The sequence below is a fragment of the Anabrus simplex genome, chromosome 6, assembly GCF_040414725.1.
Source record: "Anabrus simplex isolate iqAnaSimp1 chromosome 6, ASM4041472v1, whole genome shotgun sequence".
NCBI classification, from domain to species: Eukaryota; Metazoa; Arthropoda; class Insecta; order Orthoptera; family Tettigoniidae; genus Anabrus; species Anabrus simplex.
The window spans coordinates 167,069,927-167,085,429 of record NC_090270.1 but is presented as its reverse complement, the minus strand read 5'-3'; the positions used below and the strand labels follow the sequence as shown (position 1 = coordinate 167,085,429).

The 15,503-nt window shown below is 36.6% G+C and overlaps 1 protein-coding gene and 1 pseudogene across 1 annotated transcript in view; one reads left to right on the top strand and one right to left on the bottom strand.

Moving 5' to 3' along the window:
* LOC136875613 (uncharacterized) overlaps positions 1-15,503 on the top strand; it is a 312,390-nt gene that overhangs the window by 89,571 nt on the left and 207,316 nt on the right. The window contains exon 5 of the mRNA XM_067149147.2: positions 13,428-13,589. Within this exon, the coding sequence (XP_067005248.2) occupies positions 13,428-13,589 (162 nt within the window). The remainder of the gene's footprint in view (positions 1-13,427; positions 13,590-15,503) is intronic.
* LOC136875611 (uncharacterized) lies at positions 8,634-10,069 on the bottom strand (annotated as a pseudogene).

Here is a 15,503-nt window from a genome sequence, read left to right as displayed (position 1 = left end):
CTGTGAGCTAGCGTCCGGGAGATAGTGGGTTCGAATCCCACTGTCGGCAGCCTTGAAGATGGTTTTCCATGGTTTCCCACTTTCACACCAGGCAAATGCTGCAGCTGTACCTTAATTAAGGCCACGGCCGCTTCCTTCCAAATCCTAGGCGTTTCCTATCCCATCGTCGCTATAAGACCTATCTGTGTTGGTGCGATGTAAAGCCACGAGCAAAAAAAAAGTTTTGTGTGTTGTCGTTTGTGCACCCACACATTTGCCATTGACCCCTCCTCAGTAGTATAACTCTTACCGCTCACATCTGCCATGGCTTCAAACCAACACTCGGCTGCAACAATATTTATCCCAACACTTCATTCCAACAATTAATAGGAAGTAATAAAGCTACTAACCTGCATAAATAACGTACGTAATACAGCTACCAAACTGCATAAATAACAGTTGATGCTAAACAGTTACAAGGGTACGGGGAATTCTTGTCCACCCTGTATTGGTTGCAAGCATGCCACAACATGTCAGAGGAGGCTATACATGGAACTAAGGCAGACTGAAGAAGGTACAACCTCCACTAAAAGGAAAAATAAAGACAAACACAAACTGCAACCTTTTCATCATTATTTATTTTCATTAGATATTGGAAGAATACATTTGAGTTTGTAGAAGTTTTCATTTCCAGGTTGTGTCTCTCTGTGATACAGTAAACAACATTCTGTAAGGCCACGTGCACACCGAGCGCACTTTGCATAGTGTAATAGACAAGAAAAATGTTCCACCAATCAATACATTTATTGTGAATGAATTATTGCACTAGTACCGGTTTTGACCTATCTTGGCCATCATCAGCTAGCACACAAATTTACAGTCATAGGACAAAATTACAAAGATGTTACGTAAGAGCATCCGGATGTCTAATGAAAAATGGAAGTAAAATATATTGCAGTATGTTGCGTTAAAATATCTCTGATTAAAAGTGGTGATGGTTAGAATAAACTAAAACCTATTGATTGAGCATGGACATGAGTACATAAACACATTAAAATATATATGCCACATCATAAGACACTAAAAAATATAGCACCTTAAACACATTAAAACATGGTATATTTTAAAAACGTCTATTAAAATTTGAGTTCATGTTGCGTTGCATTCGTTCTTCAATCCTCTTGTAGTTCTTGTGTTGATTAAGTTGAATATCGAGAATGTTCTATGGCTGATATACTTTGTATTGGTATGTTATAAGAACTCTTGTCATTAAAATTTGAAAATTGAGTACTGTGTAATTCAACTGTTAATGTAGTCAGGTAAGATTTATATATACAGCAAGATAGGGTTTAATTTTAGAGCAGTTGGTGGTGACACTTCTCTCGTCTATGCACGTTATATGGTTGTTATCTGTAAAGAAAAGCTAATATGAGTATAGCGTATGTATGAAGGAATGCCTGGATGTATGTGTGAAATGAAAAAGTACTTACTGTTGTTGCTGTGGAGGTTGTGTACCGATATGTTTGGAGATTTGTTGTGTTTTGCTGCGAGTACGTCTGGGGCTCATGTGAGCTGTGTGGAGGGATGTTGGTCGAGGGGATGGAGGAGTGGCCATTGTGAAGGTAGGGGCGGGGTTAGGTATGTGATTCGTCGGTTTGTTATGACGTGTGTTTACTAATTTGAGATAGTCATTTCTTATTGCAGGAATGACTTTGTCAAAGATGATACTGGTTTTCTCTGTAGTGTCGTTAATGTTATGATTGGGGTTAGCGTATTGATCCAAAGAGCAGGGGACCCAAACATAACTGGGGTAATGCATCATCCTATCAGAATATTATAACTGCCGTTACCGAAACAGAACTCGCTTTACAGAAAATTCCGTACGATATACGAGACGAAGTTAGACACGAAATCAGTAGAAAAATCCCGCAATATATCAATAATGTTCACAATAATAACCTAAACATGAATACCACCAATAAATGAAACCTAAACAAACTCAAAAACAAAATAAAACAGAACAATCTACTAATAACAAAAGCCGACAAAGGCAACACTACGGTCATTATGGATAAGAATGAATACATAACAAAGACTAAAGAATGTTTCCAGGACAACACTTTTTTAATTAAACGCCGAGATCCAACCAATAATATACAAAGAAATTTAAAAAAATCTACTCAAGAGCACACACTTTATTCTTGCGAAACAGTATCTGCTAAACTTATAACTATGAACCCCCAATTACCATCCGCAAGGGCCTACCCTAAAATACACAAAGAAAATGTACCCATGAGATGGATTATAAACTATAAAGCCAGTCCAACCTATAAGTTATCACAATTCATTCAGAAATTTTTGAAAAAGCATTATTCATTTTTAGCAAACAAAACAATACAAAACTCAATAGATTTTTGCAACAGAGCCAAAGAACTAAAGATCGAAAAACATCATACCGTTACTTCATTTGATATAACAAACATGTACCCTAACATTCCTATTAAACAAACAGTCAAAATAATTGAATCTAACCTAAAAAACCATAGTAACTTGAGCACCTTAGAAATAGAAGAATTCGTGATTCTGCTTAAATTCGCCTTAAATAACTACTTCAAATTTCATGGTACCATATATCAGCAACAAGGATTACCTATGGGATCTCCTGCTTCCGGAATATTAGCAGAAATATATATCGACCACCTAGAGCACACGTCAATTAATAAAATAGATAATATATATTTTTGGTGTAGATTTGTTGACGATATCTTCGTAATTATAGATAATAGATTCACTGATGCAGATACTATACTAGACAAACTTAACAATTTAGACCCCCAAATGAAATTCACTAAAGAAACAGAAAATAACCGTACCTTAAATTACTTGGACTTAACAATAACCAGGCATGACACTCACTTATCTTACAAGATCTATAGGAAACCCACACACACTTTAAATACCATAAAAAATGACTCCGTACATCCTAACACACATAAAAGAGCAGCCTATTATAGTATGATACATAGAGCTTTCAATATCCCAATGACAATAGAAGATCGAAATAATGAATTAAAATTAATCCACGACATAGCCAAATACAATGGATACAGCAAAGAAATGGTCAACAAAATCATCCACAAAATAAAATCCCAACCTAAAACTAAATTAATCGAAACAGCCAAACTGAAAAAAGATTATGTCCTATTTACGTTCAACAACACCAATATATATACTATAACTAATATCTTTAAGAAGCACAACCTGAAAATAGCATTCAAAACCACACACAACAGCACCAACACTATACACAACACCAAAACAGTCAATAATAATAATAAATACAACCAATCAGATAAATGCAGTAAAGCACAACCATTTCTCATCAATAGGCCAACATGTAGAAGAATCTAAGCACAACTTCACAGACATCAATAATGACATGATGATATTAAACATAAACTCTAAGGGCCCCCTGCTAAACATAACCGAAGATTTCTATATTTCTTTGGATCAATACGCTAACCCCAATCATAACATTAACGACATTACAAAGAAAACCAGTATCATCTTTGACAAAGTCATTCCTGCAATAAGAAATGACTATCTCAAATTAGTAAACACACGTCATAACAAACCGACGAATCACAAACCTAACCCCGCCCCTACCTTCACAATAGCCACTCCTCCATCCCCTCCACCAACATCCTTCCACACAGCTCACATAAGCCCCAGATGTACTTGTAGCAGAACACAACAAATCTCCAAACATATCGGTACACAACCTCCACAGCAACAACAGTAAGTACTTTTTCATTTCACACATACATCCAGGCATTCCTTCATACATACGCTATACTCATATTAGCTTTTCTTTACAGATAACAACCATATAACGTGCATAGACGAGAGAAGTGTCACCACCAACTGCTCTAAAATTAAACCCTATCTTGCTGTATATATAAATCTTACCTGACTACATTAACAGTTGAATTACACAGTACTCAGTTTTCAAATTTTAATGACAAGAGTTCTTATAACATATCAATACAAAGTATATCAGCCATAGAACATTCTCGATATTCAACTTAATCAACACAAGAACTACAAGTGGATTGAAGAACGAATGCAACGCAACATGAACTCAAATTTTAATAGACGTTTTTAAAATACACCATGTTTTAATGTGTTTAAGGTGCTATATTTTTTAGTGTCTTATAATGTGGCATATATATTTTAATGTGTTTATGTACTCATGTCCATGCTCAATCAATAGGTTTTAGTTTATTCTAACCATCACCACTTGTAATCAGAGATATTTTAATGCAACATACTGCAATATATTTTACTTCCATTTTTCATTAGACATCCGGATGCTCTTACATAACATCTTTGTAATTTTGTCCTATGACTGTAAATTTGTGTGCTAGCTGATGATGGCCAAGATAGGTCGAAACCGGTACTAGTGCAATAATTCATTCACAATAAATGTATTGATCGGTGGAACATTTTTCTTGTCTATTACATTGAATCCAATCAATACGGAATATGAAACTTATAAATAGTAATACTTTGCATAGTGTGTCGGTGCAGCATGAATTGCTGTACATAGCACAGGGCGTGCTTCCTGTTCACACCAAATTCACTACACCATGCAGTCGGCTTAGTTTGGCGCGAGGTATTTAAAGGTGGTCACACACTAAAAAATGATATCTAAGTTGCCAGAATTTTTTTTTTTGATGGATAACAGTTACTTAAAATTGAAAATTAGAAGGAAGAATTGTGTAAAGTGAAGTATATTGATTGGGTGGATCTGATGTGGCAGTATTAAGACAGCAGTGGGAATTGATTGAAATTTCTTAATGTATTGTTTTAAAATTTTGTTGTTTTTGTATAAGATTTTATATTTTTTGGACCTTTGGACTTGGAAGAATTTTGTTTTAGAAACTATTTTTATGTGTTTTATCAAAATTATCATTTATCTGTAAATTTTTATATTTTTATTTGTTATAAAAATTTGTGAAACTGCATGTACTTACACGTGCAGTTCTAGAAGAGCATTTCCTGTTGCGTAAATCAAGACTTTTCTCGGACATTCATCAGCAAGAAGGAAAATACTTTTGATTGGAGAAAATAAGATCAAGTGTAAATTGGTGAATGTGAAAGTCGAGGGTAAATTCTAAATTCTCCTTTGTTCTCTTTGGTGGTTACACGATTTCCTGTTTCCAATACTACACAATAAAACTTTAACCAAAAGAACAATATTACACATTTATTACAATTAAATAGGAGTACTGTGTAATTATACAATTAAAATAATTTAGTATTTGACTACACACTAAGAAACTGACAGATACTGAAAAGAATGCCAGACTGATGAATGTGCGTGGCAAACGGGTGAATCATACCTCAGTGTCCATGACCTTGGCAATATATATATATATATATACACCCACACACACACACACACACACACACACACATGCTACCCTTCCTCACAGTACGAGCAAAGTCTCCACTACTAGCTGTGGCGCTATACAAATTGGTTAGCCGGGACGAACGACCATACAACAAAACACTCCACACAAACATTTTGGCAAATTCTTTTCTAATTTTAATGTTAATGTTCCTGCTTGTCAGAAACTGTTTCTTGTTACTGAAGGCTTGTTTAGCTAATGCAGTCCTCCTCCTGATTTCTGTGGTCCATCTGTTGTCCTGAGTGATAATGCTTCCCAAGTAGGAAAATTGACTTACTTGTACAGTTTCATCACTTATCTTCATGTTTATTGGTATCTCCTCAGTTGAAATCGTAAGTGGGTTCATGAATTTAATGAAGAATGAAATTCTTTCGGAGAATTCTATAATTTGTATAGGGATGCACGACTTAATCCTGATAAATTTTATGATTACTTAAGAATGACAAAAAATACCTTTGACATGCTCTTTGGGAAGTTGGAAAATCATCTTGGTGGACCTGGTACTAACTACAGACAGAAGATATCACATGAACAGTGGCTAGTTTTAATACTGAGGTACGTAAATTAATAGACTATATCTTAACAGACTTCGAATTCAGGAAATCTGTTAGGAATGTACAAGTTTTCCGGGGATTTTTCGATGATACAGACCACTATGTGATATGTAGTGAACTAAGTATCTCTAGGCCTAGGGTAGAGAAAGTGAAATCTGTCTGCAAACGAATAAGGGTAGAAAATCTCCAGGACGAGGAAATTAGATAGAAGTACATGTATATGATTAGTGAGAAGTTTCAAACAGTAGACAGTAAGCAGGTTCAGGATATAGAAAGTGAATGGGTGGCATACAGGGATGCTGTAGTAGAAACAGCAAGGGAATGCCTAGGAACAACTGTGTGTAAAGATGGGAAAAGGCGAACATCATGGTGGAATGATGAAGTGAGAGCAGCCTGTAAACGTAAAAAGAAGGCTTATCAGAAATGGCTCCAAACAAGGGCCGAGGCAGACAGGCATTTGTACATAGATGAAAGAAACAGAGCGAAACAAATAGTTGTTGAATCCAAAAAGAAGTCGTGGGAAGATTTTGGTAATAACCTGGAAAGGCTAGGTCAAGCAGCAGGGAAACCTTTCTGAACAGTAATAAAGAATCTTAGGAAGGGAGGGAAAAAGGAAATGAACAGTGTTTTGAGTAATTCAGGTGAACTCATAATAGATCCCAGGGAATCACTGGAGAGGTGGAGGGAATATTTTGAACATCTTCTCAATGTAAAAGGAAATCATCCTGGTGGTGTTGCGAACAGCCAAGCTCATGGGGAGGAGGAAAATTATGTTGGTGAAATTGTGCTTGAGGAAGTGGAAAGGATGGTAAATAAACTCCATTGTCATAAAGCAGCAGGAATAATTGAAATTAGACCTGAAATGGTGAAGTATAGTGGGAAGGCAGGGAAGAAATGGCTTCATAGAGTAGTAAAATTAGCATGGAATGTTGGTAAGGTACCTTCAGATTGGACAAAAGCAGTAATTGCACCTATCTATAAGCAAGGGAACAGGAAGGATTGCAACAACTATCGAGGTATCTCATTGATTAGTATACCAGGCAAAGTATTCACTGGCATCTTGGAAGGGAGGGTGCAATCATCGTTGAGAGGAAGTTGGATGAAAACCAGTGTGGTTTCAGACCACAGAGAGGCTGTCAGGATCAGATTTTCAGTATGCGCCAGGTAATTGAAAAATGCTACGAGCAGAATAGGCAGTTGTGTTTATGTTTCGTAGATCTAGAGAAAGCATATGACAGGGTACCGAGGGAAAATATGTTCGCTGTACTGGGGGACTATGGAATTAAAGGTAGATTATTAAAATCAATCAAAGGCATTTATGTTGTCAGTTGGGCTTCAGTGAGAATTGATGGTAGAATGAGTTCTTGGTTCAGGGTATTTCTGGGGTTAGACAAGGCTGCATTCTTTCACCTTTGCTGTTTTTAGTTTACATGGATCATCTGCTGAAAGGTATAAAATGGCAGGGGGGATTTAGTTAGGTGGAAATGTAGTAAGCAGTCTGGCCTATGCTGACGACTTGGTCTTAATGGCAGATTGTGCTGGATGCCTGCAGTCTAATATCTTGGAACTTGAAAATAGGTGCAATGAGTATGTATGGTATGAAAATTTGCCTCTCGAAGACTAAATTGATGTCAGTAGGTAAGAAATTCAACAGAACTGAATGTCAGATTGGTGATACAAAGCTAGAACAGGTCGATAATTTCAAGTATTTAGGTTGTGTGTTCTCCCAGGATGGTAATATAGTAAGTGAGATTGAATCAAGGTGTCGTAAAGCTAATGCAGTGAGCTCGCAGTTGCGATCAACAGTATTCTGTAAGAAGGAAGTCAGCTCCCAGACGAAACTATCTTTACATCGGTCTGTTTTCAGACCAACTTTGCTTTACGGGAGCGAAAGCTGTGTGGACTCAGGATATCTTATTCATAAATTAGAAGTAACAGACATGAAAGTAGCAAGAATGATTGCTGGTACAAACAGGTGGGAACAGTGGCAGGAGGGTACTTGGAATGAGGAGATAAAGGCTAATTTAGGAATGAACTCGATGGATGAAGCTGTACGCATAAACCGGCTTCGGTGGTGGGTCATGTGAGGCGAATGGAGGAGGATAGGTTACCTAGGAGAATAATGGACTCTGCTATGGAGGGTAAGAGAAGTAGAGATAGACCAAGACGACGATGGTTAGACTCGGTTTCTAACGATTTAAAGATAAGAGGCATAGAACTAAATGAGGCCACAACACTAGTTGCAAATTGAGGATTGTGGCGACGTTTAGTAAATTCACAGAGGCTTGCAGACTGAACGCTGACAGGCATAACAGTCTATAATGATAATGTATGTATAATAGTAATAATAATAATAATAATAATAATAATAATAATAATAATAATAATAATAATAATAATAATAATAATAACAATAATAATAATAATAATAATCATAATAATAATAATAATAATAATAATAATAATAATAATAATAATGGAAAGTGGAGTCACAGCATAGATTTTAAAAACAAATTTTATTATTATTACCGTATTATTAAAGGTGATAGAAGAGATACAGAAATAATACACAGCACTTAACACTTTACTTAAGCAGATAGCAAAGTAGAACAGAAAAAATAAAAATTTAAGGCAAAGAATCTTGATGAGTAAATAATGAAAGTGTGGGTTGATTAGATGCTTCAGGTGGTACCATAAAACTCATTTCAACTGAAGTATTCTGTCTTTCATTATCTTCAGTCTCACTGACAACAAGTTCATGTATCTTAAGCCTCAAACGATGCTTTTTGCCACAGAGGCAGTGTTATGATGTCCGGCAGCAAACTCTTAAGAAAGAAAGAACAAATCAGCATCTTCTTCCCGTTCTGCTTCTTTCAATATCAAATCTAATTTTTCTTTCTTCAACGGCCAGTGTTTCATCTTTGTGTGTTTTCTTTTGTTTTTTAACATGTGAAGACAAATTTTGCAAGTGATAAATATCATTACGGTTCCATATTAATTAGCATCCTACATGAAGACAAACACATACCTGCCAACTTTCCCGATTTAGGCGGGAGACTCCTGATTTTCTACAGTCTTTTCCTGCCTCCCGATTATTCTATTATTTCTCCTGGTTTTAGGTTATTTTTGGTGAACTTCAAACATTTGTTTCCAAATCCTGTCATTTCAGCTTTGTACGCCAGTGGCCGTAAGTCCTTCGCTCATTGGCCGCTTTCAAGTGAAATATGGACGTTTATTAATACGAGAAATGCACGAGAATATGCAATGTTTGTTGAAATCTTTATATCGCGATATGCACATCGATTGTCAATCTCGTTCTCGTGTGCTATGTTCATGTTCGTTCACATCAGTCTAGTCGATTCTAGAGACTAGTGACTAGATTTTTTTTTTTTTTGGTAATTTAGTGACAGAATTTCAAAGATAGTGACTAGTGACATTTCTAGAGATTGAAGGTGCCATTTGGAGACAATTCTGGAGAATTTTTAATGTATTACTTGATTAAATTGCATTGCATTTCGCATAATTGCGCTGGTGCGAGCAATATATTTATCTATGCATTTGCTAAGCAATGGCATCTAAGTGCATGACTAATTCACACATGTGGAGCATGAGTGCGTACTATTTTTGGAAGATTTATCAGAGACTGATCATCTCTCTCACATACTTCCTGTGAGGGAATAGAGATGTGTAATTTTTAGCCTTGTCACCTCGTATAGCAACAGTCGGGTTTTGAGACAATAGGTGTCATAATATATACCACAGTACTCCTCTGTTGCACAACACATGTAGAATAAGCAGTTTTGACCAATTGTATCCCTTTATTTTTCCTGATTTCCATATCAAAATATCCTGATTTTTGGTTTTGTTAAGTTGGCAGTTATGCAAACACGAAGAGTTGCTTCGCGGCATGGACTCTTCACTTTGTAGTAGCGGTGACTGTATTATTTCGTATTCAGTAGAGTCTTTGGATATTTCTTCCTGGCTTTTGTCAGGTACAGGTCCTTCTTGTAGACTTCTTAATTCGACTTTGTCAGAAGTCGAAACATCTTTAATGAAGAACATGCAATCAGAATATTGCACAATGACCCCTTCGGTGCATCATCAGCTCTTGCTCCAGATTTCGGATGATTCACTTTTTTTTGCACTCATGTTGGAAGTAGTCTCTAATATATTTCCATTTTGCTTTCATGGTTTTAACTGAAATATAAACAAAGAATAGACCTGAATGAGAAAATAAGTAGTTTGTACTGACTTTTCAAATTATACAATATTTATGAAAGAATGTGACTTACTGATTTAACTAACTTTCTTATTTATATCAAAGATTCTTCACAACTATGTGTAATTAAATTAACCTATTTGCTATTTCTTTCAGATATCTTGCCACTGGAGAGTCATTTTATTCTTTGGTGCTTCACTTTCGATTGGGCGTGTCGACAGTTTATCAAATTATTAAACAGACTTGTATAGTAATATCGAATGTTTTACGGGTGACATACCTTCCAAACCCACAAATGAAATGTGGCAAATGTAGCAGAAAAGCATTGGGACTCCACGGTACGCACTAGCCATGCGTCTTGGTGGATGTGCTGTTTAGCAGATGAAGAGCCCAACTTAGCACACTGGGGCGAAACGCTGGCATCCAGGAATAAGTTAGCTGGAAAATTTATAATGTCCAATAATGGACCATTTATATTGGTATTATAAATTTACTCATTCAGGACAAATATTTCAGGTTCCCTATGGGAATCAATATCTATATCAAGTTCATATTACTTGCTACAATAATATTCCTCACATGGCTGATTATGTTATGGTATAATTCCCCATCACTGTTTGCGCCAGCCTTGCTTGGTTTGTACACCCCAAAGGCATCAAGTTGCCTATTGTCTGTAGAGATAAGTCTTGCACATAGAATTTGGTGTTTCTCATCCTTAACTTTTTCGTAGCTTACAAATTCTTCTTTCACCAGTACGAATACCCTGATATTATTCATAACCTGTCCCTACAGTAAACATTCCGGTTGCGTGAGAAAATTTCCGCATCCGTAACATCACTTCTCAGCCATGATTCAATTCCCATTTCTAAATCTGATAAATATATTATTAGTTTACTTAATTCTGTTCCCTTCTTTACAATACATCTACAGTTTAATACTTAACAATTTTATGTCATCCTCACTTGACCTCCTGCTTCTTATCTGTCATTTCCGCTCCCTTGTCCACCCCATTTCCCTGAATGTACCTTCCTGTAACTCTTCTAAACGTACCCCCAACTTATATGTACCACTCCAGTTCAAGTGAAGGCCATCTGAACGTAGATCCCATTCTGCTACCCAACCGTAGTCGAGCTGCGCGTCTCCTTACTCCCAAGTCTTCCAAGCTCAAAATTTGCAACATTTTTGTAATACTTTCTTGTGTTTGAAATCACCCAGAACAAACTGTGCTGCTTTCTTTTGGGTCTTTTTCAGTTCTTATATCAAGTAATCCTATACACTGGAACAATACTCCGATTGGGGTCCTACCTGAGACTTATACGCCCTCTCCTGTACATACTACAACCCCTAAACACTCTTATGACCATTTGAAGAATTCTGTATACTTTATTTACAACCTCATTAATGTGATTACCCAATTGAAGATCTTTTCTTATATTTACACCAAATACAGTAGAGATAATACGCGACACTTCCGGATAAAGCCTTGTTAAAATGGGAGACAAGTCGCAAGTGGCACTCCTAGTGGCTTGAACTGAAAATTCGTGCTAAATTCAAATATCAGTGAAAATGTATATACGGAAATGGATAAATAAATTACGTCTAGAAAAAAAGTGTTACTAAGATATTAACTTCAATGTTGCTAAAGCAATTCCGGATAAATGAATGAAGAATTATTTAACAGGTTATTATTTAAAGACTGAAATTAGACATATAATTAAGATGTGAAATGGAGTGCTGTGAAAGGGCTTGATCTTTTATTTATGCATTACATTTTTAGCTTTAGAATTCCTGCCTGAATGTTCATGGCTAAATTTTTCTTTTTTTTTTTCTCATTTAAAAGCATTGTATCATCAAATTAAAACACTTGTCAACAAAAATATTGGCACATTCCTTACACACATGATTCAATGAATTTACATTTAAGAGCTGGACAATTTTCCTTTTAACTTGAAGCCTACTAACAGCAAGAAAATCTATAAATTTAGCCTCAAAAAATTTCAGACTTTCCCTATAAGCAACACTTGCCATAATGCCATTACATTAGGGTAAAGCAAATTTGCATCATCATATTGTTTCAACAAAATATGTACATTTCCTAAATCACCCATATTTTCTTCAGTGCTTGACAACGCATTACAGCATTCCAAATGGGGTAACTTGGAACACAACCAGCCACACTCATATGCATATGTATTTTCCTGAATTAAATCAAACCCACAGATCACACCGACAACAACACATCAGTATTGAAGGTTAACTGCTGCACTATAAAATATGCGTATTATATTTTAAGCCAGTTAAAATATGGGTCGAGCAGATCAGGAGATTATGAAGTACTATAAAAATCTCTTTGTCACTGGAAGAATATATATGCAAACACAATATTACTTACATTTTCTTGTCACGAGGGAAACTGAAGAAAGACCATACATTCTTCTCTGCTTCATAGTTACTGCAGCCAAACACAGCACATACCTTTCCCCTCATGTTGAGAGGGGATATCAAGGAATGACACACGCTACTATTTAATTATGTCAACTCACTGAAAATGCATAAATAACACCAAAAACTTCACACACAAATACACGTGCTCTTATGACAGAATCAGTAGTTCTCAGGTCAATCCGCTAGAGAGAGCTCTAATAGCTGTCCTTCGATATCTCACTGAGTGTCGCGTATTGTCTCTACTGTATTTGTTTACACCTAGGTATGTACAGTGATCCCCATGAGATACTTTCACTGTGTCAGTGCAGTAATTAAAATTGAGAGGACTTTTCCTCATTGTGAAATTTACAACCTGATTTTTCATCCTGTTTACCGTCATACATTTGCCTGCTGTCCATCTCACATCATTGCCGAGGTTTGTTGCAGACACTCACAATCCTGTAACTTTTGTACTACTCTCTACAGTGTAACCATCATCCATGGATAGCCTTATCTATGATTCAAGTTCATTACTCTTTGTTTCCTCTACATTTAGTGATACGTAAAGCTATTACATTAATAATTCTTTTCATTATTTACTTGAGGATGAAGTGGTTATTTAAACCTGTAATTTAAAACCAAATGTAATACCCATCTTAAGGCATGTTGTATAATGTAGTCTACATCAATATAGAGCATATTCTGGCTGTTAATAATTGAGATGAAAGTTAGTTAATATCAGTTGTTATTTTTATGTTCTTGGACAATATATGAAAGGAGAGAAAGCTGTCAAGGTGGATGATGAAGATGTTGGCAATGATGATGCTGGTGAAGAAGATGAAGATGCAGATGAAAGTGAACGTGAAGAAGAGAGGGAAGAAGTAGGTGAAGTGCCAAGCGACAGTGGGGATGAAGAAGGATCAGAAATTTATTATACTGGTGAGTGTCCATCATGGTTCAAATAAGTAGTTTAATTTTCTATTGGCTACTATTAGAATACAGATATTAGCATTACTCATCACACATATGGGGTTTACTATATGACTCTAATTATACTCTGATTACTTGAGTGGTGCATTAGGTTACCGTATTTCACGGCATAATCGTCGCCACCGCGTAATCGTCGCATCCTTTATTTTCAATACAAAAATCGGACTTTAAACCTTTAATTACATAATCGTCGCACGTCCAAATTTTGTTCACTAATCTGGTTAAAAGGTAAATGGAACTGCAACGTAAGTTGCACATGAATGCGCAATTTAAATACGTGTATGGTTTATGGGCAATTTGGCAACACAGTCACGTTTGCGACATGTTGCACAACGTATAAATAATAATACCGGTATATGTACGACGCATGGCTTACCGGTAGACTATCGGCAGTTTGACAACGTGGTCGCGAGACAGTGTACTATTTATTCACCACCTACATATTATGAGTTCCCATTTGAAATACGTAAGGCTGTAAGTTATCGCTTATCGGCAACGTCGCCAGGAAATACCGGCTAGGTAGGTTGAATGGACCTCGAACCAGCCCTCAGATACAGGTAAAATTCCCTGACCCGGCCGTGAATTGAACCCAAGGCCTCCGTGTAAGGCTCCATGGGGCCGGCTCCTGTGTTATTGCGCACGAAGTGAAATCCAAGACGATAACGCAGATTTCCACGGAATTATTCAGCCGAATTATTTACGATGTCGCAGTTGTCATCGCTAGACTCTTATCTTACTACTACGTCATAAGTGTCCGGGCATGGGATGAAAACTTTTATCCAAGCAGTCAAGATAATTATTATCCAATGCTATTAAAGTTTTATTTTATAAACTCGTCAGTAATGTAATGTAAAATCATCAATAACTGGGAAGAAATATTAACCTAATTACCGTATGTTTAAAAGAAATTGAAAAAAATGAATGTTTGTTACTGACGTCTCGGAATACAGTCAACTATACAGTAGATCTACACCGCGCTAGCTAGAGCTCCGGTTTGCGAGCTTTGCGCAAGCGCAGTAGTGTGTCGCAACGTCGCAACCAACGAGCTAAACTGATAAATTGTTGCATGCTTCCTTGCTGGCTAACAGTATTGGCTGCTCTGGAATGGACAGATCACAGATGCATTTATTTGTTTCAGATTTACGTGATTACTGTAGACATGTGTGCGTGAGAATTTAAGTTTTTAATTTGTGTTTTGGGTGTTTGCAGAAATAATTTGTTTTAATAGTGAACAATTACGGAAAGTCATTTATGTCGCAAAACATTAACGTGTGAAGCATTTATAAGCGATTATGGGTAAATATAGAAACTATTCTGCGGGCTTCAGGCTAAGCGTAATTGCCTTCGCTGAACAGCACGGGAACAGAGCTGCGGAAAGAAAATTTTCTGAGTGAAAAGTTGGTGCGTGACTGGCGGAAAGTAAAAAACAAGCTAAAAAGCACAAACCCTTCTGGACGCGTGTTTAGAGGTCCTAAAACAGGGAAGTTTCCTATAATTGACGAAGAAGTGTTTAGGTACGTCAGTGAAATACGTAACAATGGCTGCAGTGTATCATATGAAATGTTACAAATTAAGGGACAGGAGGTAGCGCGCAAACACAACATACCGGTAACTCAGTTTAAGGCGACTCGTGGGTGGATTAAGGGGTTCATGCGACGACACAATCTGTCAGTGCGAAGGAGAACAACACTAAGCCAAAAGTTGCCTGCTGATTACACGGACAAGATTGTAAATTTTCACCGATTTGTCATACGTTTGCGCAAGGAAACTTCGTACTTGCTTTCTCAAATCTGTAATGCCGATCAGACGCCAATTTTTTTTTGATATGCCTCGCACTATTGCGCTAAAAGGATCACGGAGTGT